Source organism: Mixophyes fleayi, chromosome 8, assembly GCF_038048845.1.
Source record: "Mixophyes fleayi isolate aMixFle1 chromosome 8, aMixFle1.hap1, whole genome shotgun sequence".
Classification (NCBI taxonomy): Eukaryota; Metazoa; Chordata; class Amphibia; order Anura; family Limnodynastidae; genus Mixophyes; species Mixophyes fleayi.
In genome coordinates this window covers 67,544,795-67,567,320 of record NC_134409.1, presented here as the reverse complement: position 1 = coordinate 67,567,320, position 22,526 = coordinate 67,544,795, and the positions used below count along the sequence as shown (strand labels likewise).

At 43.9% G+C, this 22,526-nt stretch overlaps 1 protein-coding gene across 3 annotated transcripts in view; it reads left to right on the top strand.

The window, feature by feature from the left end:
* The window catches only part of TPR (translocated promoter region, nuclear basket protein), a 148,138-nt gene that overhangs the window by 102,378 nt on the left and 23,234 nt on the right, over positions 1-22,526 (top strand). For 2 of the 3 annotated variants that reach the window (XM_075182673.1, XM_075182671.1), the window contains exons 34-39: positions 5,589-5,791; positions 5,878-5,936; positions 10,571-10,764; positions 10,919-11,176; positions 11,272-11,414; positions 11,694-11,771. In XM_075182673.1, the coding sequence (XP_075038774.1) occupies positions 5,589-5,791; positions 5,878-5,936; positions 10,571-10,764; positions 10,919-11,176; positions 11,272-11,414; positions 11,694-11,771 (935 nt within the window). The remainder of the gene's footprint in view (positions 1-5,588; positions 5,792-5,877; positions 5,937-10,570; positions 10,765-10,918; positions 11,177-11,271; positions 11,415-11,693; positions 11,772-22,526) is intronic. The other variant, XM_075182672.1, reaches the window with a different exon arrangement.

The following is a 22,526-nucleotide window of genomic DNA, read 5'->3' as shown; positions in this document are numbered from 1 at the left end:
AATGCACATAGGTATAATTTCTCATCAGAACTGGACACTTGTGACAGAACTGCCCCCACCTCAACCTCAGAAGCATCCACTTCAACTATTAAAGGTAGCTCTGTATCAGGATGTTTAAGGATAGGAGCATAAACAAAGGCCTTTTTAAGAGTCTCAAATGGTTTAACAGCTTCTGGCGGCCATACCGCTGGATTAGCTCCTTTCTTAGTTAAGTGATAGGTGCCACAATTACTGAAAAATTGCGATTGAATCTTCTGCAGTAATTTGCAAACCCGAGGAACCTTTGGATGGCTTTTAGTTTATTGGGAAGGCTCCAATCAGTGGTGGCTCGGACTTTGACTTGATCCATCGTAAATCCGTTGGCAGAAATGAAATACCCCAGGAATGCCACAGTGGAGAATTCAAACTCACATTTCTCCAGTTAGGTAAATAGATGATTCTCTAAGTTTCTGTAGTACCAAACGGACTTGTTCACAGTGTTGGGACAAAGATGTGGCGTAGATCAAGATGTCATCCAGATACACAATGACAAATTTACTCATAATCATGTAGTTCATCATTGATCAAATCCTGGAACACGGCTGGCGCATTAGAAAGACCAAACGGCTTAACACAATACTAGTAATGTCCAGAATGAGTGTTGAAAGAGGTCTTCCATTCATCACCCTTCCGTATGTATATCAAATTATATGCTCCATGTAAATCAATGTTAGAAAATACAGAAGCGCCTCTTAACTGGTTGAACAACTGAGAAATCAGTGGCAGAGGATATTTGTTTTTAATGGTTATCTGATTTAGACCTCTAATCAATGCAAGGTCGTAAATCTCCTTTCTTTTTGAGAGAGACAAATTAGGCACCAAGGGGTGAACGGGAAGGTCTAATGAACCCTTTTTTTCCCATGTCCTCAGAAATATAGTTTTCCATGGCTTTGGTCTCTTCCACGGAAAGAGAATATAAACAAGTCTTAGGAAATTTACTCCCGGGCTGAATATCAATAGTACAGTCATACGGGTGATGTGGTGGTAATGTATCTGCAGCTTGCTTGGAAAAAAAATCAGCAAAATCTTGATAATGCAGTGAGACCTGGTTTGACCAAAGCCGCAGCAACCTTAACAGGTGTTGCTAGGCATGTAACCTGACAGTCTTTCCCACATGCTGCCAGTTTTCCTGTGGAGCAATCAAGGACTGGATTGTGCTTGATAAGCCATTGGTACCCCAGAACCATAGGGTATGTGGGCAAATGGATAAGATAGAATGACAGCATTTCCTTATGGAGTGCTCCCACTGTCAGGGTAATAGAGCTGGTACTCTCTAGCACACTTCCGCCCTTAATTAAATGCCCATTCAAACCTCAGATACTGGAAATTTTAATGGTTGGGTAGGACCAGCAAACCGCTGTGCCAGAGATATATCTAGAAAATTTCCAGCTGCTCCACTGTCCACGGAATCTAGACATCAACACTCCCAGAGACCAGGGAAATCTGGACCGGTAACTGGAGAGAATTTTTATTCTGTAAAAGGTAAAAGTCTAGATGAACTTTCAAAGTATCCCCTGTATTAACTGAGTTGGCGGATGAATTTCCTTTTCCAGTCTTTTCATTTATTTGTTGATTAATGCGAATTGCCAAACACATAAAGGACTCAAGAGAATCAGGAGCTGCATATTGCACCAATATGTCCTTTATTTGTTCTGAAAGGCCCAAACGAAACTGACTGCAGAGGGCTGGATTATTCCATTCGCAATCTGAGGCCCACTTGCAAAATTCAGTACAATATTCTTCAGCAGAACGACAACCCTGTTTCAAATATTTAAGTTTAGACTCTGCAGTAGCAACTTTGTCAGGATCGTCACACAGGAGACTCAAGGCTTGGAAAAAGGAATCTACAGATAACCATTCCAGACTGTGAGGGCACAATCCAAATGCCAAGGTTTGTGCATCTCTTTGCAACAGTGATATAACAATACCCACTCGCTGCTGTTCTGAACTGGAAGACTGAGGACGTAGCTTGAAATATAATTTGCAACTTTCCCTAAAGTAGTGGAAATCCCTTCAGTTGCCAGAAAATCTGTCTGGAAGTTGAAGTTTGGGTTTTTGAACTTCCAACTTCCTGAGAAGAGGTAATCCTGGAGGCTTGTTCATGAACAGACAATCTGGTAGAAATGTCTTTAACAATCTGGTATTGAGCCAGCAGTCGATTAGCCAGCACTTGTACAAGGGAAAGAGGAATAGGATACATGGGAGTAAATCCCAAGTATGCGGGCCGTTTATAATGTCACGAATGACCCTACGAGTTGAGTTATCAGAACCTGTTGTTGACGAGAGCTTCAGCTATAGCAACCCCCTTTCCCATAGAACCAGATATGTTTGTGGGTACGCTATTGTCCCAGGGACTTATTCTCGAATAGTGATGATGCAACTCCGGTAGGTAGGTACCACAGAGGATTTGACAGTGGGATGCTGAGCAGAGATACTTCTGGACCAGATAAAGCAGGAACACTTGAGTAGTAAGAGGATGCAGTACCAAGCTCCACCAGTATTACAGATTGGCAGTGTGGAGTAGAGGATGGTGTAGTACCAGCTGTGGCCTGTGGGAGATAGAGCTAGAGAGCAGCATCGTGTCAGGGAAAATGCTGGTGCAAGATTGAGCAGCAAATCTGTACTATGAAACACTGCAGACACAGGTGAGTCTGGAGCGAATAGCTGGCACCTCGATCCTGCAGATGGAAGGAGATCTCTCAGATGTAAAGGCAGAGTCCGAATCCAAGTAGAAGTCAGGGTCACCAGCAAACAAGCAAGGTCAGTATCCAGGCAGAGATCACAACTGGTATAAATCAGGAAACTTGCAGACTAATCATAAAACCAGGAGCACGGAGAAGCAAGCACGTGAACGCTATTACTGGCAAAGGCAGAGTGAAACTGACAGATATTTAAACCAGTAGTAGCCAATCGGGGCAGGGGTCAGATGGAGAAACCAAAAAAACGCAATTGCATCTCAAGCCACAATGAACTGTTAAACTACTGTGAATATTCAAATAGATTTTATTAAACATGTATAAAAAAACAAATCTAAACTGTGATATCGCTACTAAATATCAAACAGTAATGGAATCTCAACAATGACTATATTATAAAAAATCCACAAAATATGTAGGTGCACCTATTTTAATATCTCACGATCTGATTGATCCTTTAAGCCAGTTGATAATTTTTGTGTCAGCGGGGTGTTGTGGTATGTAGGATCATACCACTTATTGTTCCTCGATCCTGTTCCGATGTTAAATATAGAGCAATTGATCTTGTATAGCAATAGGGTTCATGTAACCGAGTAAATGAGTACACAAATAAGGAGGATAGTTCCACAGAGTATAACAGAAAAGGCAGTCTCTTACCTGTGACCAGGTAAATGATAGAAGCCGGGATAACAATGAATGAGCTGCAACAGTCAAAATAGTCTCTTACCAGATCCCTGGATGTTAGATGTAACGTCTGACTTTGTTACTGCAGCAACTTTCCAAATTCTCAATAAATGAGTAGTTGTAAAAAATCCCAGATGCTTATGCCTTAATAGCGAGTGCTAATTATTCTATAACCTCCGTGTAAGTGGCGGCGTCTCACCCACCCTGAATCTGAAGGTGAATTCCGGATTGCCAATAATATACTTGTCCAATATTAGTGTATAGATGTTTGGAATGGAGTCCCAAGTCGCTATTAAGTAATAATGAACACCCAAATGTCCGTGCCGACAGGATATACAAAAGCTGCTTGGTTAGAAATTGGCAGCAATCGCAGGAACCATTAAAAAGCCATCTGACGCATTTCATTACCATCAGGTAACTTCATCGGAGATAGAATTCAAACACTTACAAAGGTTACCTTATATAGCCAACCATCATTTAATTAAAATAATCTACACCTGGTGTTCATTCAGCTAAACATCCACAGTGCAAAACCAGTTAAAATAATCATCTGCAAACATTGCAAGACTGTATATGTAAAGAATGCCAGAATAATTAGTTAAGCAGCGATTCTTATGCTCTATAGATAGTATTTGACTTTCCCCGTTCCTATCAATTAGTAGGTAATAAATTAGCATATAACATTGCGTTTAACACAAATTCTTAGACACATAAAAAAAACAACAAACAAAAACATCAGTGTCTTACATGGAATGTGTGTGTGTGTGTGTGTATACATAATTTATAATACATATAAAAAATATATATACTAAAATATTAAAAATATATTTAATAACCACATAAATGCCAACAGTATTTGGCATTTGTGTTGGCCCTTTCGGTCTTCTTTCAAAGAAGTCTCGCTGTCATTCCTGATGTGAACACTTTCATGGCGTACTCCATGTACAACCTCCATATGTTCCTCCGGTAGCACCATGGGATTTGAATTTGGTGTTGAATGCTTTACAGCATCCGCCTTTTGAACCTTTGAATACAGTGGAATTCAAATTTCTGACCTGGAAGACTCTCTTCCTTTTGGCCATATCTACGGCACAAAGAGTTTCAGAGCTTGCTGCTTTATCTTGCAAGTCTCCTCTTCTTGTTTTTCATGAAGACCAGGCAGTTCTTCAAACCAAGCCTTTTCTTTCAAGGTCGCATCTAGATTTCATTTAAATCAAGACAGTCATTCCTGCCCTGACTAATTCTAGGTCTTTGGAAAAAGATGATTCTATTCGTTATCTCGATGTTGTCCGAGCCTTTACGCATTTATGTGCGAAGGTCTCAGAACATGCGCAAGATTGAGGATCTTTTGATTCTCTATGATGATCACGAGAGGGTGGCCAGCTTCTAAGGTGACTATTGCTAGATGGATTATGGCTGTTATCCGTCAGGCTTATAGTGGGGCTGGGCAGCCTGTCCCAGATAATCTGCGGGCGCACTCTACTAGGTCTGTAAATGCTTCTTGGGCGGCTCGGCATGGTGCCTCCAGTGAACAGCTGTGTAGGGTGGCCACGTGGTCTTCTGTACACACATTCACTAGGTTTTACAAGTTTAATGTCTTTGCATCCAAGGATGCAGGTTTTGGAAGAAAGGTGCTTCGTGCCGTTTCTCCTGATCGTTCCCTCCTGTGAGACTGCTTTGGGGTGTCCCCCAAAGGAGGATGGAGAAAATGGTATTTTTGTACTTGCGTAAAATCTGTTTCTTAATCCATTGGGGGACACCGGGCGGCCACCCTTAACACTCTGGTTTCTCCTACTGTTTGACATGTCTTAAGAGAATGTTGTTTTTTTTTTTTTTCTTTTCTCTCCTTGTTTTCTCTCTATCTCCACTTTCTGCTTGGTTAAACATAAACTGAGTCTAACAGGAAGTGGGGTATAGAGGGGGAGGAGCTAGGGCTTAGTAGAACAGAAGTTTAAAGTGCCAGTTTGCCCTATCCTACTCTATACCCCAATGTCCCCAGTGTCCCCCAATGAACTAAGAGAAACGGATTTTACGTAAATACAAAAATCTTATTATTCGGTCATAGGTACTGCAAATAGTTTGTTTGATAAATGGCAGTTTAAAAAAAAATGTATTCCTGAAATCAATGCTGCATGAAGACATCACTAATCATTTCTGGTTCTTAAATAGCATTAAAGGAACAACTAACAAATGAAAACGAAGAGTTGAAACAGAGGAATTCTACAATAGATCAACAGAGGGAAGAGCTGGAAGTTCGCATGAGTGCTTTGAAATCGCAATATGAAGGACGTATTTGTCGCCTGGAGAGAGAGTTGCGTGAGCAGCAAGAACGACACCATGAACAAAGGGATGAGACCCAGGAACCCACAAAAGTAAAGCATTATTGATATTTAGATGGAACTTTTTTTTTAATTTTGTTATTTATCACTAGCTTTAGTAAGCTCTGATTTTCTTTTAGGCTCCAGAGCAGAGACAGATTACCGTTAAACCAACTGCAGCACCTGGAGAAAGAGGAATGTAAGTAACAAAAACATTTACTGTGTGCAAGGAAATATTTACCTCAATTTTGGCCATAAATGGAATACTTATAAATTAATGCAAAGTATTTTACATGGCAAACCAAAGCACCACAGCACGTGCTTTTTGGAGTTTGAGTGGAAGTGTTCTTGTGCATTAGACATGGTATGCCACTGCTAATTTACAGCTTTGTGAGTTCTCCTAGTTTAGAGCCTTTTTTTTTTTTTTTTTTTTGTACTCACTGTAAAATCCATTTCTCTGAATCCTATTTTGGGGTACACTACTTACCATGGGCTATAGAGGGCGCTGTGCTGTGAGTTAGGCACTTAAAATACTGATGACCTGCCTGGCCTGCAAACCCCCTTGCCCCTATACAGAAGCATTAAGAATAGGACTAAAGTAACACTCAAGCAAGAACCATACAACCAAAACCATCAGAACAGAAGGGTGGGATTACCTCTAAATGGATTCAGAGTAATGAATTTTACAGTGAGTACAAAAAAAGCTTTATAATCACTGTAAAATCGATTTCTCTTACTCCATTGGGGGACACTGTGAGACATAGGGTTAGAGTAGTGGGTCTAGGAGTTTATGCACTGATCAACTTCTTTGATCTTCTCTCCTCCCCTACTATGCCCCTCTCCTATGGATACCTCAGTTTTGACTAACCAGACTAACCAAGTGTATGAGGAAAGGGAGCCCTATAGGAGAAAGAATATAAGCATGAAATTCACACAGCAGAACTATTTACAGAGCAAGGGGGGGGTGTAGTGTCCCCCAATGGAGTAAGAGAAATCAATTTTGCAGTGAGTAAAAAATCTTATTTTCTCTTTCCTACCATTGGGGGACACTGCGATACATTGGGGACATCCCAAAGCTGCCTTTAAGGGAAGGAATGCTCTTGAATGACTACGTGCAATACCTTGCGCCCAAACCTTGCATCAGAGGATGCAAAGCCCTGCATCCTGTAGCATTTAGAGAATGTATGATCATGTAGCTGCTCCGCCGATGCTCCATGACGCGCCACCCAAGAAGCGCCAACCGCTCTGGTGGAGTGAGCTCTTAATGATACCGGGACAGGCAGAGATGCTTGCGCATAAGCCAGTCTAATAGTGGAAGTGATCAGCGGCCAAGTGACTGTTTGGAAGCCGGACAACCTCTCTTCTGCACATCATAATGAACAAAAAGATCCTTAGTCTTACGGACAGAAGTTCACAACACCGAAGAGCACAAACCACATCCAGCAAGCGCAAATCGTCATTCGAAGTGGAGAAAGAAGAAGGTTGAGGCCGGAAAGCCGGAACCACAATCTCCTGATTTAAGTGGAACCTGGACACAACCTTCGAAACAAAGGAGGGTTTGGTGCGACGAATCGCTCATCTTCGTGGAAAATTGTTGAAGTGCAACAGAGCGCTACTAATTCCAACACTCTACGAGCTGATGAAATGGCTAAGAGGAATACCGTTTTCCAAGTGAGATGGTGCAAATCCACCGACTCTAGAGGTTCAAATAGTGTATGGATGAGCGCATTGAGCACCAAGTTGAGATCCTAAGGCTCAACTGGATGAATGAAGGGGTGCTGCAGGGAGGTCTGAACAGAGGTTCGAAATGTGACTTGTGTATCGCAGAAGGAATCAAATTCGGGTCCCATGATGCTGCTGGTGGAACAAATGGTAGTTGCACATGAAGAACTCCCTGGAGAAAGGTCTGGAAGTCGGGCAGAACAGCCAGTCATCTTTGGGAAAAGATGGACCGAGCCGCGGCTTGAACATTGAGGCCAATTTCTGTACCCTGTCCAGGCCTTCCTATCGGACAAGAAACGAGCCACTTAGAAAGTGATGGGAGCACCTCGCCCTTCACACCAACCTATGTCTGTCTTCCAGTCCTGGTAATAATTTTTGGGAGACGCTACTTTCCTGGCACTAATCATGGTCAGGATGACCTTCTCAAATACCTTTTTTACAGAGAATCATGGCTTCAACCGCGAGGACATCAAAGCCGTGCCGAGTCCTGGCTGAAAAACGAACCCTGGCTTAGAAGATAGACTGAGTGGAAGTCTCCATGGAGTTTTTTTTCGCATGCTGTGAAGATCGATGTATCATGACCACCTCGGCCAGTCTGGTGGCAGCAGAATTACCAACACAATTTCCCTCTTGGCCTTTTTCAGCACCCAAGGTAACATGGGAATCTGAGCGAAAATATACACTAGCTAAGTATCTCCAGGGAACAGTCAAGGTTTCCTGTAGGGAATACCTGTTAATCATTGGTTCTTGCACAATACCAAGCCACTTTGTGGTTAGTCAGTGAGGCAATCATGGCTACCATCAGCTGTCCACACCTTTCCACAATCTGTTCAAGTACCTCCAGATGAAGGGATCATTCCCTGAGATGATTTGACATGGCGACTTAAGAAGTCTGCTTCCTAATTGTCCACCCTGGCATGAAAACAGCAGAGATTGCCAAAACATGATGATGATCTGCCCTGTGCATGATCCTGGCTGCCTCCATTATAGCTAGGGGACTTCTGAACTGCCAGATTTTTCTGCTTGTGTGAAAACACCTGACACCTGGTGTCGAATAGGAGACCGACAAAAATCATGCACTTTGCAGGGACAAGACTGGACTCTTTCCAATTTATGATCCCTCCATGCGATTACAGCGTCTCCACTGTCAAGCGCAAGTGGGACTGAGGAAGAGGGGCAGAGATCGCTTTTATTGAGAGGTCGTCTAGATGCGGTGTACAGTCGCCCCTTTTGGACTGTAAGAGCACTGCCATGACTGCCATCACCTTTGTAAATACCTTTTCGTGCTGTCGCCAGACCAGAGCTCTAAATTGGCAGTGGGAAAGAAATGGGTTGTTTTTCGTTTTGAATAGAGAAACTTCTGGACACAATCGTTCTATTTCCTGAATGTCCAGAGTCTGTCGGTCAAATAAAATGAGATCCTAAACCCCTTCTATTGGGGGGAAATCGTCCTCCCAGGCAGTTAGGGCCTCATAATCCTCTTGTATCAGGCAATTCCATATTGAAGCACTCTTCTGAAACATGCCTAACAAATGGACCAGTGGAGGAGCCTGGCACTTGCGTGGTTTCTGGATGACAGTCTATTACAGATTAACCAAAGACGACGACTCCCTAACCAGCCCCTGAATCAATCTTTCCAGGTTTTGCATTCAAGAAGGTCCCTGCGCTGCCACAATAGGGTCTATCTATCTATTTCTATCACATTAGTCTTGCACTAAAAGTGCCTATATAAAGCTAAACAAGTCAGTACTCCATAACATAATTCAGAGAGTCCAGTGGCAGAGTAGTAAATGGGTCAGTACTCAATGTAAAACAGTACAGTACTTGAGGTAAAGTACAGTGACTGCAGTAATGACAAAAACAGTATAAAAATACAATCAACCTTCAGTGAAAAACTTTTCCCACATGCAGAGTGGCCAGGCACCAGGTTAGTGAAGAAATGGCGGACTTCTCTGACAGAAAACCCTGCAAAAAGGATGATGGCTTCTGGAGAAGCAAACACAATCTTCCCTATTCCCAGCCCCAATAGTGACTGGTTCTTGCCTTGCACTAGTCCTTGGTGGGAGCTGTAACTGCCACAGCCCTGTTCCAGGCTATTTTTCCTGTGGATACCTAAATCTTTGTGTCCTCCCTGCTTGTGGAGTCTTCGTCTGATAGCTGGTAGGACCGCAGCCTCATCTTTTCCGCACTGGGGGAGACTGGGGCTGCATTCCATGGCTCTTAGCGCGGTCTGATGCTACCTTGGTGCAGCTGCTGAGTCTCTGGTTGCTGTAATGTAGCCAAGCAGGTGACCTTTCACCAACAACCCATCGTTGGAGAGCTGGGGGGTGGGGGGTGGCATGGAAGTGCTGTTGGGGCCACTGTTTGCTGTGTTCTCCCACAGAAAACTGCTAGTAAAAATAAGAAATAACATTTAAAGAAACCACTAAAAAGTGCCCTACTCTGTGGACACACATTAATACCGGAGAGCCTGGGAGCAGTAAGCCAGACAAGTTGTTGTTTTTAGTGCCATACTCTCTGCATAACGCCCTCTATAGCCCATAAGTGTCCCCCAAATGGATATGACAGAGATATAAGGCTTAGTTTGGTTTTCAATGAGCAACGTTTGCCATTACATTCCCTTTAAGAACTAAGCTTGTAAAAGAATGTAAAAACAATTCAAGGATACATAAATTCCACAAAACGTTAGCGGGAAGTATTCTATTAGTAAACTGCACAGTAGTGTAAGCCGAACATAGAGTGTTAGAACAAAGCAGCATGGATTATATACTTAACATTGGAATATGTTCCCACATTAAAAGTAAAATAAAAACTTGTTTAATATAATAAAGCAAATGGCAGAGTAAGCTCGTTTGCTTTGCACTCTGGATAAAACACTCCTTACGAAAACCAAATTGCATGACTGTAGTGGATTACTGCAATGAGTTGGAGGAGAACAAGGTGATTTATGTAACTTCATATCGGTCCATTATTACATGGGGGTGGGAAAGCGGGTTTGTTTAGGAGTGCTCTAATACATAGTAGAAGTTTTTTTCCCAAGAATTTGAAAGATTTGGTCGTCTTTGTCAGAATAGCTCACAAATATTGGCATGGTTTTATTTAAACTTCCAGGGCCAGCATGACAGAACCGCCAACTGCCAATATCAAACCAACTCCAGTTGTGGCTACACCAAGCAAAGTTACTACGGCACAAAGACCACCGAGAGCTAGCATTCGCCCTATGGTAACTCCTGCTGTAGTGTCTACTCCCACTACTACACCCACAGCTACAGTCATGCCTACAACCCAAGTGGAAACACAAGAAGGTATGTGTATTGTATTCTAATGTGGTCTACTATAAAATACATGTGCAATAATTGTTTTAATGTATGCATATTGCCTTTTCTGTATAAATATATATTGTCAGAATTCAGTATGTTTGATGTGTTTTTTTCTTTTGACAACTCTCCTTTCATGTAGTTATACAGTCAGAAGGTCTTCTGGAGCACGTTCCTGTTTTTGGAAGCACTAGTGGATCTGTTCGTTCCACTAGCCCTAATGTTCAATCATCCCTATCTCAGCCCTCACAACCAGCTGTTCAACAACAAACTGCCTTTGTTCAGCCTACACAGCAGTCACATGCAACTATAGAACCTTGTGCTCCAGAACCCACTGTAGAAGTTGTTCAAAGTGCACCTATGGAGAGGCCATCAACTTCTACGTCGTTATTTAACACGTGTAAGTTTGCGACAAATAAAACATTCCAAAATGTCAAATAATGAAAGAAGCATACTTTAGGTTACATTTTCCTAAAAAAAAAAACATAATTTCAGTTCCAGCAGTACCCACATCTTCAATGCCAAAGCGTCAACGGGAAGAAGAAGAGAGCTCTACAGAGAACTCTGAGCAAACAGTCGAAGAGTCAGACTTGCCTGTAAATAAGAAGCTTCGGAGTGTGCAGAGAGTGGAACCAGAGGTTTGTGATCATGTATTTCTGTTTCTGTGAGTTGAATAGGGCTACCTTTGATGTGCAAGATCTTGTTTGCTTGTGACTGACAGACACCTGTTTTGTCACATGAGAGATGTAAGTAGTTATAGACCAAAAACAATTCTAAAAATAGAATACACTAACAATTAGATTTTCTTAAGAAAAGTAATTTAGAATGAACATTTCTATGCATCCAAACTTATTTCACCATTTTAACTTTTTTTTACCTTTTAAAGTTGTCCATTAAGTTTTATTGTTTTGTTTAAGGAGGAGATCTTGACTGAAGATATTGCTGACGCAGAATCTCATAGTTTTGATCAAGAATCACAAGACACACACACACAGGTAAAAACGTACTAATTGCCTATTTGTGTGTGCATTTTATGAATTTGTCTTTTGTATGTTTAAATCATCAGAAACGTAAGAGTACCTAGAACAGCGCAGAGCAAATATTTGCCCACAAGTAAGTTAATTGGAACACTGATTTTTGTTAATGGAGGAAAAATTACAAATTTTCCACGCCTGGAATGTTAACGGGCGATATCTGGGGTACATGGTGTTCCGCCCATACAATGATCCTGGCTGTTTCCTGCATGGCCCCTACAATGCGATTTCCCTCCTTGGTGATTTAAATATGCCACGGCCGTGGCATTGTCCGACTGAATCTGAAGAGGTAGGCATCCTTGATGTCTATGGAGGCTAGGAAGTCTCCCTGCTCCATTCCGGCGATGAAAATTCGGTGGGACTCCATTTTGAAATTTTGAAACCTGCTTGTTCAGAGACTGTAGGCTTAAAATTGGATGCAGAGACCCGTCCTGTTCTGGTACTAGGAAAAGACTGGAGTAAAACCCCTGACCTCTTTCCTGTGAGGGTACAGGAACAATGACCCTGGCTGTTACCAAATTTTGTATTGCTTCCTGGAGTGCCTTGCGCCCGAGGGACAAAAGGGGGGTAGGTTTGGTGAAGAATCTTCGTGGTGGAAAGTGAACTAAGTCAATGACACAGCCCTGGGACACAACTCCTTGTGTCCAAACGTCTGTGGTGGGTGTCCGCCACTGGCGCTGGAAATGTAGAAGGTGTGCCCCCATGACAGATTCCCGTGAAGACTGTCACGCCGTGAAAAAATATAATAAGCATGAGTGGGAAATTAGGAAACTATGGTGGAAAAAGAATTAACAGTAAGCATAATTATTAGTGGCTGTGTGAAGAACATCTTTCAAATGGTAGAATAATTGACCAAGAAAAATAATTGTCACCTGTGCATGATTAAAAAAAATCCTGAAAACATGAGCAGTTGGTAGCTCTTGAGGACTGCGTTTGAGCACATCTGCAGTAGAGGTTACAATATCAAGATAATTCCTGAATATGGTATGGATAGTTGTCCATTCAGCTAGTTTGCAAAGCTCTTTTGCTGGAGCTTAAGGGGTATATTTACTAAACTGCGGGTTTGAAAAAGTGGAGATGTTGCCTATAGCAACCAATCAGGTTCTAGCTGTCATTTTGTAGAATGTACTAAACAAATGATAGCTAGAATCTGATTGGTTGCTATAGGCAACATCTCCACTTTTTCAAACCCGCAGCTTAGTAAATCTGGCCCTAAGCCTTTCTTTCCCAAGATGTTGCTACTGTGTAAGTGGGCCCTCAGGATCTCTGGCACCTTACACCCTTTAACCTGACATGCCAAAACTCCCTTTCTGAAGCCCTGCAGGAACCACAAATGGTTGTTCAAAGCTCCTAAATCCTCCACCTGTCTTGGACTTGTGTACAGTAATGTTCATTTTTTCATCCAACGAGTACAGTTTTGTTTTTCATCACTAGTTTATGGACAAAAGGATTGCAGTACGACCAATTATTAATGTAGAATGTGTCTCCATGTAGCCACTCAGAACTACTCGCATTGTAGTGCAAGGATTCCTTTCTAACGTTATGAGCAGAAGTAATTGCCACTAAGAACACCACCTTGAGTGTCGTCCATCTCGGTGTTGAGATCCCGGGATGCCATAAAGGATGGATCCTCTTCACTGCTTGAAAGAAGCAAATATTCAGATCCTATGAAGCCAACTTGCTATATAAGAAAACACTCAATGCTGTTGAGTGCTGATAAAGCAAGACCTTTGCTGAGATCGTCTTTTCTCTCTCATCCATTGGGGGACACCGGGACCTTGGGTATAGAGTAGGACAGGCGAACGCTGGCACTTTAACTTTCAGTTAAAACTAAAGCTCTGGCTCCACCCCCGCTATACCCCACTTCCTGCTAGAGGTCAGTCTAGTTCAAGTGCCCGGCGAAGCGGGCTGTGCGCGGGGCTGCTTAGCAGCCGTTTTTACTTTTTTTTTTTTTTTTTCTATTCTCTATGCTTTTATTATTTTAATGAGTAGCGGAGACTGTGGTCTCCGAGTTCTGACAGCCGGTGGCTCGCTGAGCCGCGTGGTCGGATGTCACTCAGACTCTCCTCTGCAAGGTCATTCATTCTGCTCTCCCACGGCTGCGGTCGGCGGGGAGAGTGTGAGGCAGTGATGGGGGAGGTCTGTGGAGCGCACAGCACGGATGTCTGTGCGCTGTCTGCAGGAGGGGGGGGGGCAGCGGAGGTGCCGTGTAGGTCCTCCTTTTCTTCCTGCTCCCTCTGCCGAAATGAACCCTCCATTGGAGCCAGACCCAGTTTGTGGCTGGGGTCTGTCCATGTACAGAGAGCATGCTGTCTGTACACACTGCGTCTGGAGGGTTGGCAACAGGTAAGTGAAACTCTCTTGGCATAGTGCTGAGAGAGAGACCGTAGAAATCGCAGTGGGTTCCCTGAGCTGGCTGTTTTTTTACTAAAAGCAGTCTAATTCTGTAGAGATAAGGTTCTATTTTTAGCTCAGGGAACAGGGTCAGGCAAGGGTCACTGTCTCAGTGAGCCCTGCTAGGCTGTGGATTGGTTGAGTTGTTTGTCTTAGACGTTAGTCAATCCAGAGCTGGGCCCTGAGGGGGGGGGGGGGGAGGGGGTAGAGAGTGTTTTACTCCTCGGCACTTCCCCCGTGGTAGTCTTTCACTCCTCATGTGTAGACACCAGAATAGACAGCCATTTCAAAAGCTCCTGCTTCTCCCCTTTTCTATCCTGTATCCTGTATACTGTAAGGTAAAGGGTTGGGGGTGGTGTCTAGCCTTTGTATTTTTTTACACACTAAAGAGCTTTTGGCTGTATTGCAGGCTCACTTTGTCTTGTTTGTGTGCTGCTTGTTATCTGTATTGTGTGTATTTCACTGTACTGTTTTGTCCCTTCTTTTAACATGTCCGAGAGGGAAAAATCTTCACGTAGCAGGGCTGGTGCTACTATGTAAAGTTTCACCTGTGCTGTATGTCATGCTAAGTTACCGTCTGGGCAGCCAGGAACACAGGCTCTGTGTGTGTCCTGTCGGCCCACGGAGACTACTCCTGGTGAAACAGTTGCTGTCTGTTCAAACACGGAGGAGCCTGCTTGGGCTCGGTCTCTATTTAATACAGTGGAACTGTTTGCTCAGAAGGTACAGTCTCGGGCTGCTCAGTCTTCTGATTCTGCTTCCTTAGTTCAGGCTTTGCCTGTTGCTGCTCCAGTGCAGTCTGTTGAACCAGCCAGGGTGCAGGGTCTTGCATCCTCAGTACAGGGTCTGGTAGCGGTCTCTTCCTCCTTGGAGAGGATGATGCAGTCGGCCACACCGTCTTCCTCACGTAAGCGGAGGTGGGTGGCCGCATCTTTTCTGGAACTTGAATCTGATTGTGGTTCCCAGGAATAGGGTGAGTTACCGTTGGGCTCTGACATAGATGCTGCTTCTCTGGTGGAGGTTCCACCTGATCGTCAGAATGTAGAAGAGTTAATTCAGGCTGTGCATCAGGTACTTGATATTCCTGAGGCTTCTGGATCCTTTCTTTTTGAAAGACGCAAAAAGAGGGAAGTGGTTTTTCCGGCCTCTCCCCATTTGGAGGAGTTGCTGTTGAAATCTTGGACTTCCCCAGACAGGAAGTTTCAGGTGTCTAAGCGACTGCAGTCGTGTTATCCATTTCCCCCTGAAGTTCTTGCTAAGTGGGAGACGCTTCCTCAAGTGAATGCAGCTGTGGTGAGGTTGGCAGCTGTGGTGAGGTTGGCAAAGGTAACTACTATTCCTCTGCCTAACCAGGCCACTCTTAAAGATGGTGCAGACCGGAAGGGTGAGACCCTTTAGTCCATTTTTGTGGCAGCGGGTGCTTCTTTGAGGCCTGCTTTGGTATCAGAATGGGTTAGCAAAGCTGTTGATCGCTGGTCGGAACAATTGTCAGAAGGTTTGTTGACAGGCAGGCCATCCTCTGAACAGATTCAGAGGGCAACGGATTATTTAGGAGAAGCTGCTATGGAAGCGGGGACGATGGGAGCTCCGCATTTCTGCCTTGGTGGTTGCAGCGTGTCGGACTCTCTGGCTAAAGTCCTGGGAGGCTAATGTAGAGTCCAAAAAGGCTCTTGAGTCCATTCCTTTTTCGGGAGGTGTTCTGTTTGGACCTCAGCTTGATTCCTTTATTAGTCAGGCATCAGGAGGTAAGAGCACTTTCCTCCCGGTCAGTGTTCCCAAGCAGAGGATGTCCAGATTTCGGGCCTTTCGTTCCGCAGGTAGGTCTCGGACAGTATTCCTCAGGACAATCCGCTAGAAGTCAAACATCCACCCCTAGAGGTGGTTTGCAGCGGGGACGTCAGGCCTGGTCTGTCTGCCGGCTTTGCAGCTGGACGTTGCGCAAACAGTCTGCATGATGGGGTTTTTGCTCCTCCACTGTCGTCTGTGGTGGGAGCCCGTCTTCTGCGGTTCAGGGATCGGTGGTGTCAGTCCACTACCGATGTCTGGATTTGGGGAGTGGTGAGCCAGGGTTACAAGATCGATCTGCTCGGTCTTCCTCCCAGACGGTTCTTCACCACAGGGCTTCCGTCATGTCCAAGAAGGCGATTGGCTTTAACAGAGGCGATTCAATCCCTTCTGTCTTCCGGAGTGATTATTCCGGTTCCTCATTCTCAAAGGTTTGGGGTTTTATTCCAATCTTTTTCTTGTGACAAAACCAGACGGCTCGTTCAGACTGATTCTCAATCTCAAGGCTTTAAACACTCAGGTCAGAGTGCCCAGCTTCAAGATGGAATCTTTACGCTCAGTCATTCTCGGCATGGAACAGGGAGAATTTATGGTGGCTCTAGACATCAAGGATGCATATCTCCATGTGCCCATTTGGAGGGGTCATCAGTCACTGCTGAGGTTTGCGGTTCGGTCAGAGCACTTCCAGTTTCAGGCTCTTTCGTTCGGTCTCGCCACACCTCCACAAATCTTTACCAAGGTTATGGCTGCTCTGCTAAGGACCAAGGGGATTACAATCATCCCTTACCTGGACGATCTGCTTCTAAAGGCAGATTCTTCTCAGAAGCTTCTGTTGCACATTCAGGTAGTAATCCAGACCCTGGAGTCGCACGGTTGGATTATCAACTTCAAAGAATCCAAGTTGATCCCATCCCAGCGGATGGTGTTTCTAGGTCTCCTATGCGATAGCCGTCTGAGACGGGTATTCTTTCCTCAGGACAAGATTCTAGCTTTACAGGGGATGGTGAAATCCCTGTTGATGGCAATGAGGCTTCTGGGCAAGATGGTATCGTCATTCGAAGCGATCCAGTTTGCTCAGTTTCATGCACGGCAGTTTCAGTTGGAACTTTTGTCGCAATGGAACAAATCTCATCGCAATCTGGCGAGTCAGGTTTTTCGCCTGTCTCCGCAGACGCGTCAGTCGCTGATCTGGTGGCTACACAAGCAGAATCTCACCAGGAATCTCAATTTGGAGTTGTATTCGGATTACAACAGACGCCAGCCTTCGGGGTTGGGGGGCTCAGTTTGAGGCTTTGGACTCAGAGTCCAAGCTTCCAATAAATGTCTTGGAACTGCGCGCAGTGTTTCAAGCTCTAAGAAGTGCACAACATTTGCTGCAGGGAAAGCCAGTAAAGATCCAATCGGACAATGTCACGGCGGTGGCATATCTCAATCAGGGCGGCACCAGGGGTCCTTTGGCCATGAGGGAGACTCACAGGATATTTCTGTGGGCCGAAACTCGCGTTTCGGCACTTGTTGCCGTATTCATTCCCAGAATAGAAAATTGGGAAGCAGACTCTGCATCCAAGGGAATGGTCTCTCCATCCGGAGGTGTTTCCACAGTTGGTGGTGAAATGGGGTCAACCGGATGTCGACATGATGGCATCTCTGTTGAATCACAAGGTTCCCCGCTACTGTTCCTGTGCAGGAGACCCCGGGGCAGTCGCGGTAGACGCTATGTCCGTCTCTTGGAAGTACCGCTTGGTGTACCTTTTTCCTCTGTTAGCCATGCTTCCACGAGTACTGAAAAAGGTGGAGAGATGGTGTTCCAGTGCTGCTAGTAGCGCAGGGCTTGGTACACCGACGTGCTCTTCATGGCAAGAGGTCGGTCGTGGCGGTTGCCGATACGCCCAGATCTACTAACCCAGGGTCCCTTTTGTCATTAAGGTTTGCATCGTCTGGCTTTAACGGCGTGGCTGTTGAAGCCAAGAACTTAAGAGCTAAGGGATTTTCGAGTCGGGTGGTTCAGACCATGCTTCGTGCTCGAAAGCCGGCTTCAGCCAAAATATATCATTGAGTCTGGAGGACATATATTGGTTGGTGCGAAAAGAAAGGGTATCCTACATCTTTTCGTCTGGCCAGGTTACTCAGGTTCTTGCAGGATGGCTTGGATGCAGGTTTGCGTCTTAGTTCTCTTAAGGATCAGGTGTCGGCTCTTTCAATTTTCTTTCAAAGAAAACTTGCTGTTATACCTGATGTGCAAACTTTTATTCAGGGTGTTCTCCAAGTTCAACCTCCTTATATTTCTCCGGTTCCGCCATGGGATTTGAATTAGCTGTTGAGGGCTTTACAGCATCCTCCATTTGAGCCTTTGAATTCAGTACATTTCAAATTTCTTACTTTGAAAACGTTTTTTCTTTTGGCCATTTCTATGGCACGCAGAGTCTCAGAGCTTGCGGCTTTGTCTTGTAAGCCTCCTCTGCTAGTTTTTCATGAGGATAGGGCAGTTCTTCGAACTAAGCCCTCCTTCCTTCCTAAGGTTGTCTCTAGGTTTCACTTGAATCAGGATATTGTCATCCCGGCTCTAACTGATTCCTTGTCTTCCGATAGCGATGACTCTATTTGTTATCTTGATGTTGTTCGTGCCTTGCAAATTTATGTTAAAAGATCTCAGCAGTTACGTAAAACTGAGGATCTTTTTGATTCTTTACGATGCTCACAAAAGAGGCTGGCCAGCTTCTAAGGTGACCATTGCTAGGTGGATTATGGCTGTTATCCGCCAGACTTACAGTGGGGCTGGGAAGCCTGTTCCAGATAGTCTACGGGCGTATTCTACAAGATCTGGAAGTGCTTCCTGGGCGGCACGCCATGGTGCCTCCAGTGTCAATTGTGTAAAGCGGCCACGTGGTCTTCTGTACACACTTTCACAAAGTTTTACAGATTTAATATGTTTGCCTCTAGGGATGCAAGTTTTGGGAGAAAGGTGCTTCGGGCCGTTTCCTCTGAGCATTCCCTCCCGTGAGACAGCTTTGGGATGCCCCAAGGTCCCGGTGTCCCCCAAGGGATGTGAGAGAAAATGGGATTTTTATACTTCTGTAAAATCCGTTTCTCAATCCATTGGGGGACACCGGGCGCCCACCCTTAATGCCCTGGTTTTTCCTTCTGTTTGACATGTTGTTTGATTAAGAGAATGTTGTGTGTTAAGTTTATTCTCTTTTCTTTGGTTCTCTCTATCTCCCTTTCTGTGGGCTTGGTTAAACATAGACTGGCCTCTAGCAGGAGGTGGGGTATAGAGGGGGTAGAGCCAGAGTTTTAACTGAAATTTAAAGTGCAAGCGTTCGCCTGTCCTACTCTATACCAAAGGTCCCGGTGTCCCGCAATGGATTAAGAGAAACGGATTTTACGTAAGTATAAAAATCCTATCATCATCCTAAAGTAAGTAAAGGATCTGTGGAATAGTTGCTGCAGTTGGATTGACTTTACACCATTTGATCAATTATCTTATTGAATTTAGAAGAAATAGGATTTTTTTTGTTTGTCTGTAAGTGTGCTGATTACCTGCTCTAGGACCTATACCTGAGCAGTTCCAACTCTTCCTCTGCACCCTTAAATCAAGTTGCTGTGGATTTAGGTGAAGAATTGGACCTTGGTGTAGAAGATGTGGCCGAAGAAGCGGAGACAATGGGTGCTCCAGGAGCTTCTCCCAGGCTACAGGAAATTATGGATCAGGCCAAAATAAACAGAACATTATTACTAACTTTTTTTTTTTTTCTCTCTGATCTCTTTTATAATGCAAGTGATTAGTGGAAACGGAGTGAAGACTTAAAATGTCCATGGAACTGAACTGTATGAGCATCTATTGGATGTAACGGGCATATTCTACCTGACATATTGTCTCACTTGCTTAAAACTTTTCACCTTTCACTTTTTAAAGGGCTGAGGAAGAGTACTTTGACCTTTTGTCCTGTGGCAAGTGGTTAGATCTGCCCCAGAAGCCTTCTCTGTGACCATGTCCAACTTGTCTCCAAAGAGCATGGACTTTTTAAATGGGAGTTTGACTAGGCCAGTGTATCCAGTCGTCAGAGAGCACTAATAGTGCATGTTTCCATATCCGCTTGCTTAATCAATAATGAAAACACTTGTGATTTAAGACCTTTAAAAAGTTCCGCAAGTGGTACAAATTTCACTTGTGACCTGGAAAACATGCACTGTTAAACCTTTATGAGGATTGCATTTGGGAAACACTAGACATCTGCTCCCCAAGGCCCCTGGCCACTAAGACCTCAGCCACTTCTGATTTGCAAAGTGCTTCCAGGTGAAATACAGAGCTTTTTAAAACTTAAATTTCTCTTTCCTACCATTGGGGAACACTGCGAGACATTGCGATATGGTAGGTGGGACTAGGGGTTTTAAAACAATTTTTTTTTTATTTTTTTTTGAGTGAGATCCCATAGGGGACCCCCATCTTCAACAGGGGCAGTAGTTCTGGATGACAAACTAGCTACAGGCGGGGACCAACCTCCACTTCTGAGCCTGTTCATCACTGAATGTATACGTATATTCTAATCTAGATTGATGCTTTTTCCATCTGTACCCATTTATATGAATCCGTTCTTACACTCCTTGATGTAAGTGGGAAACGCTACCTTCTCTGCCTTGCGAACCTCAGAAAAGGATTTATGGGAAATTAGTTATTCCTCCATACCATACTCCATAGTTTTGCACACTGTCTAAATGAAACATATTAACTGTCTTTAATATCTCCTGATTCTTTGGTAGAGGAGACTTCCAAAAACATTTCAGAGATGGGAATGCTTTGGAGCCATTTCACGCTACCCATCCCCCCCCCCCACTCAAAGCCTGGGATTGAAGAGGAAATATGCATTTCCAACATCTTCTTTCATCCTCCACTATGGTCGACCGTTATGTCCGCACTAAATACAAGAATAAATTACCTGTGTGACAATTGGGACCCCTCTGCATGAACTGCTCTGGACCCTCAAGGCAATGCCTAAACAACCATGGGTAGAGTGCCTCGAGGAGTGTTTGGATTGTTCTACCTCCTATGTATATACGTAAATCTGTTCTCAAAATCCGCAACTGGGTGTGATCACTAGGTGCTTATTTTATGCTGCTGGCGTCTGAGGTGGTCCAGCATTTAGAGCAATTCAATTTAGGTATAAAATATTGCACTACAAACTGTACTTTCTGAGCTTGCATCAAGTATGCTAATGCCCCTTTTGAGCAGTGTACAAATTCTTCATCATTTATATAGCGCCACTAATTCTGCAGCGCTGTACAGAGAATTCATTCACATCAGTCCCTGCTCCATTGGAGCTTAGTCTAAATTCCCTAACATACATACACACAGACAGAGAGAGAGATTAGGGTCAATTTGATAGCAGCCAATTAACCTACCAGTATGTTTTTGGATTGTGGGAGGAAACCGGAAGAAACCCATGCAAACACAGGGAGAATATACAAATTCCACACAGATAAGGCCATGGTCGGGAATTGAACTCATGACCCCAGTGCTGTGAGGCAGAAGTGCTAACCACTGAGCCACCGTGCTGCACATAAATTGGTCATACATATAAATATAGTGCCATATGTAGTATTTGATACAAATCTAAAAAATGCTTAATTAAGATGCACTAACCCAAAAGTATTAGCTTTATATAAGTTTGGGTTATGTCGTCTGTGATGGTTTCTATATCTGGAGAAAAAGCTCCTCCGCTTATAGATGTGATATACTATTTAAATCTTTTTATCAAACTCTTTATGCCATAGTGGATCACATTTCCAGAAATATCGAGCAATTTACAAGGTTCATCTTCCATAGGGTTTCAATGTTACTCTGGGAGACTGCTGTATTGCGATCAGTTCTCTCCACTTTGTCTCCTGTGTCAATGGGGTGTGTGCTAGTATGAATGCATAGAAGGTAGATAATTGCCAAGAAAGTATAATAGGGTTAAAACTATACTTTATTAAACTTATACACAATATTCAGATTAAACAGTAGCATGTGCTATATTGAGTTGAATAGGCTGTTAAAGGGTTGTGCTTCTCCAAATCAAAAGTAGCATATGAAAATTCAGAAATCTGTCCCAGTGCTTGTGATGAAACACATTGTAATCCATGTATGACACTACAGGCCTCTATAGCCCGGATAAGACACACTGCATTCCACGTGGAATGCACGACACTCAAACTTCACATGGTGCTGCTGTATTGGTCAGCATTTGTAGTTTCATTTCTGCAACTTTTTTTATTCTGGGAGTGGACTATTGGGAGGTAGGCTTTGTGTCATAAATGGTTGTGATTCAAGGACCACTTACCTGTATCCAAAGTTTTTTTAGGACTTCAGGGAAATCTGACTTTCCCAGCGGCACCAAGACCTGGTGGCATGTCTCACTGATGCATTGCAGGTTTCATACCCATTTTAGTTCATCTGCCTGTTCCTCTACCAAACTTGCTAAACCTCAAATCCTGTGGAAGGTCAGACTAAAAGGGGTCTAGGCAGTGTTCCTGGTCCATACCAGGAGCCATCTGGGCCAA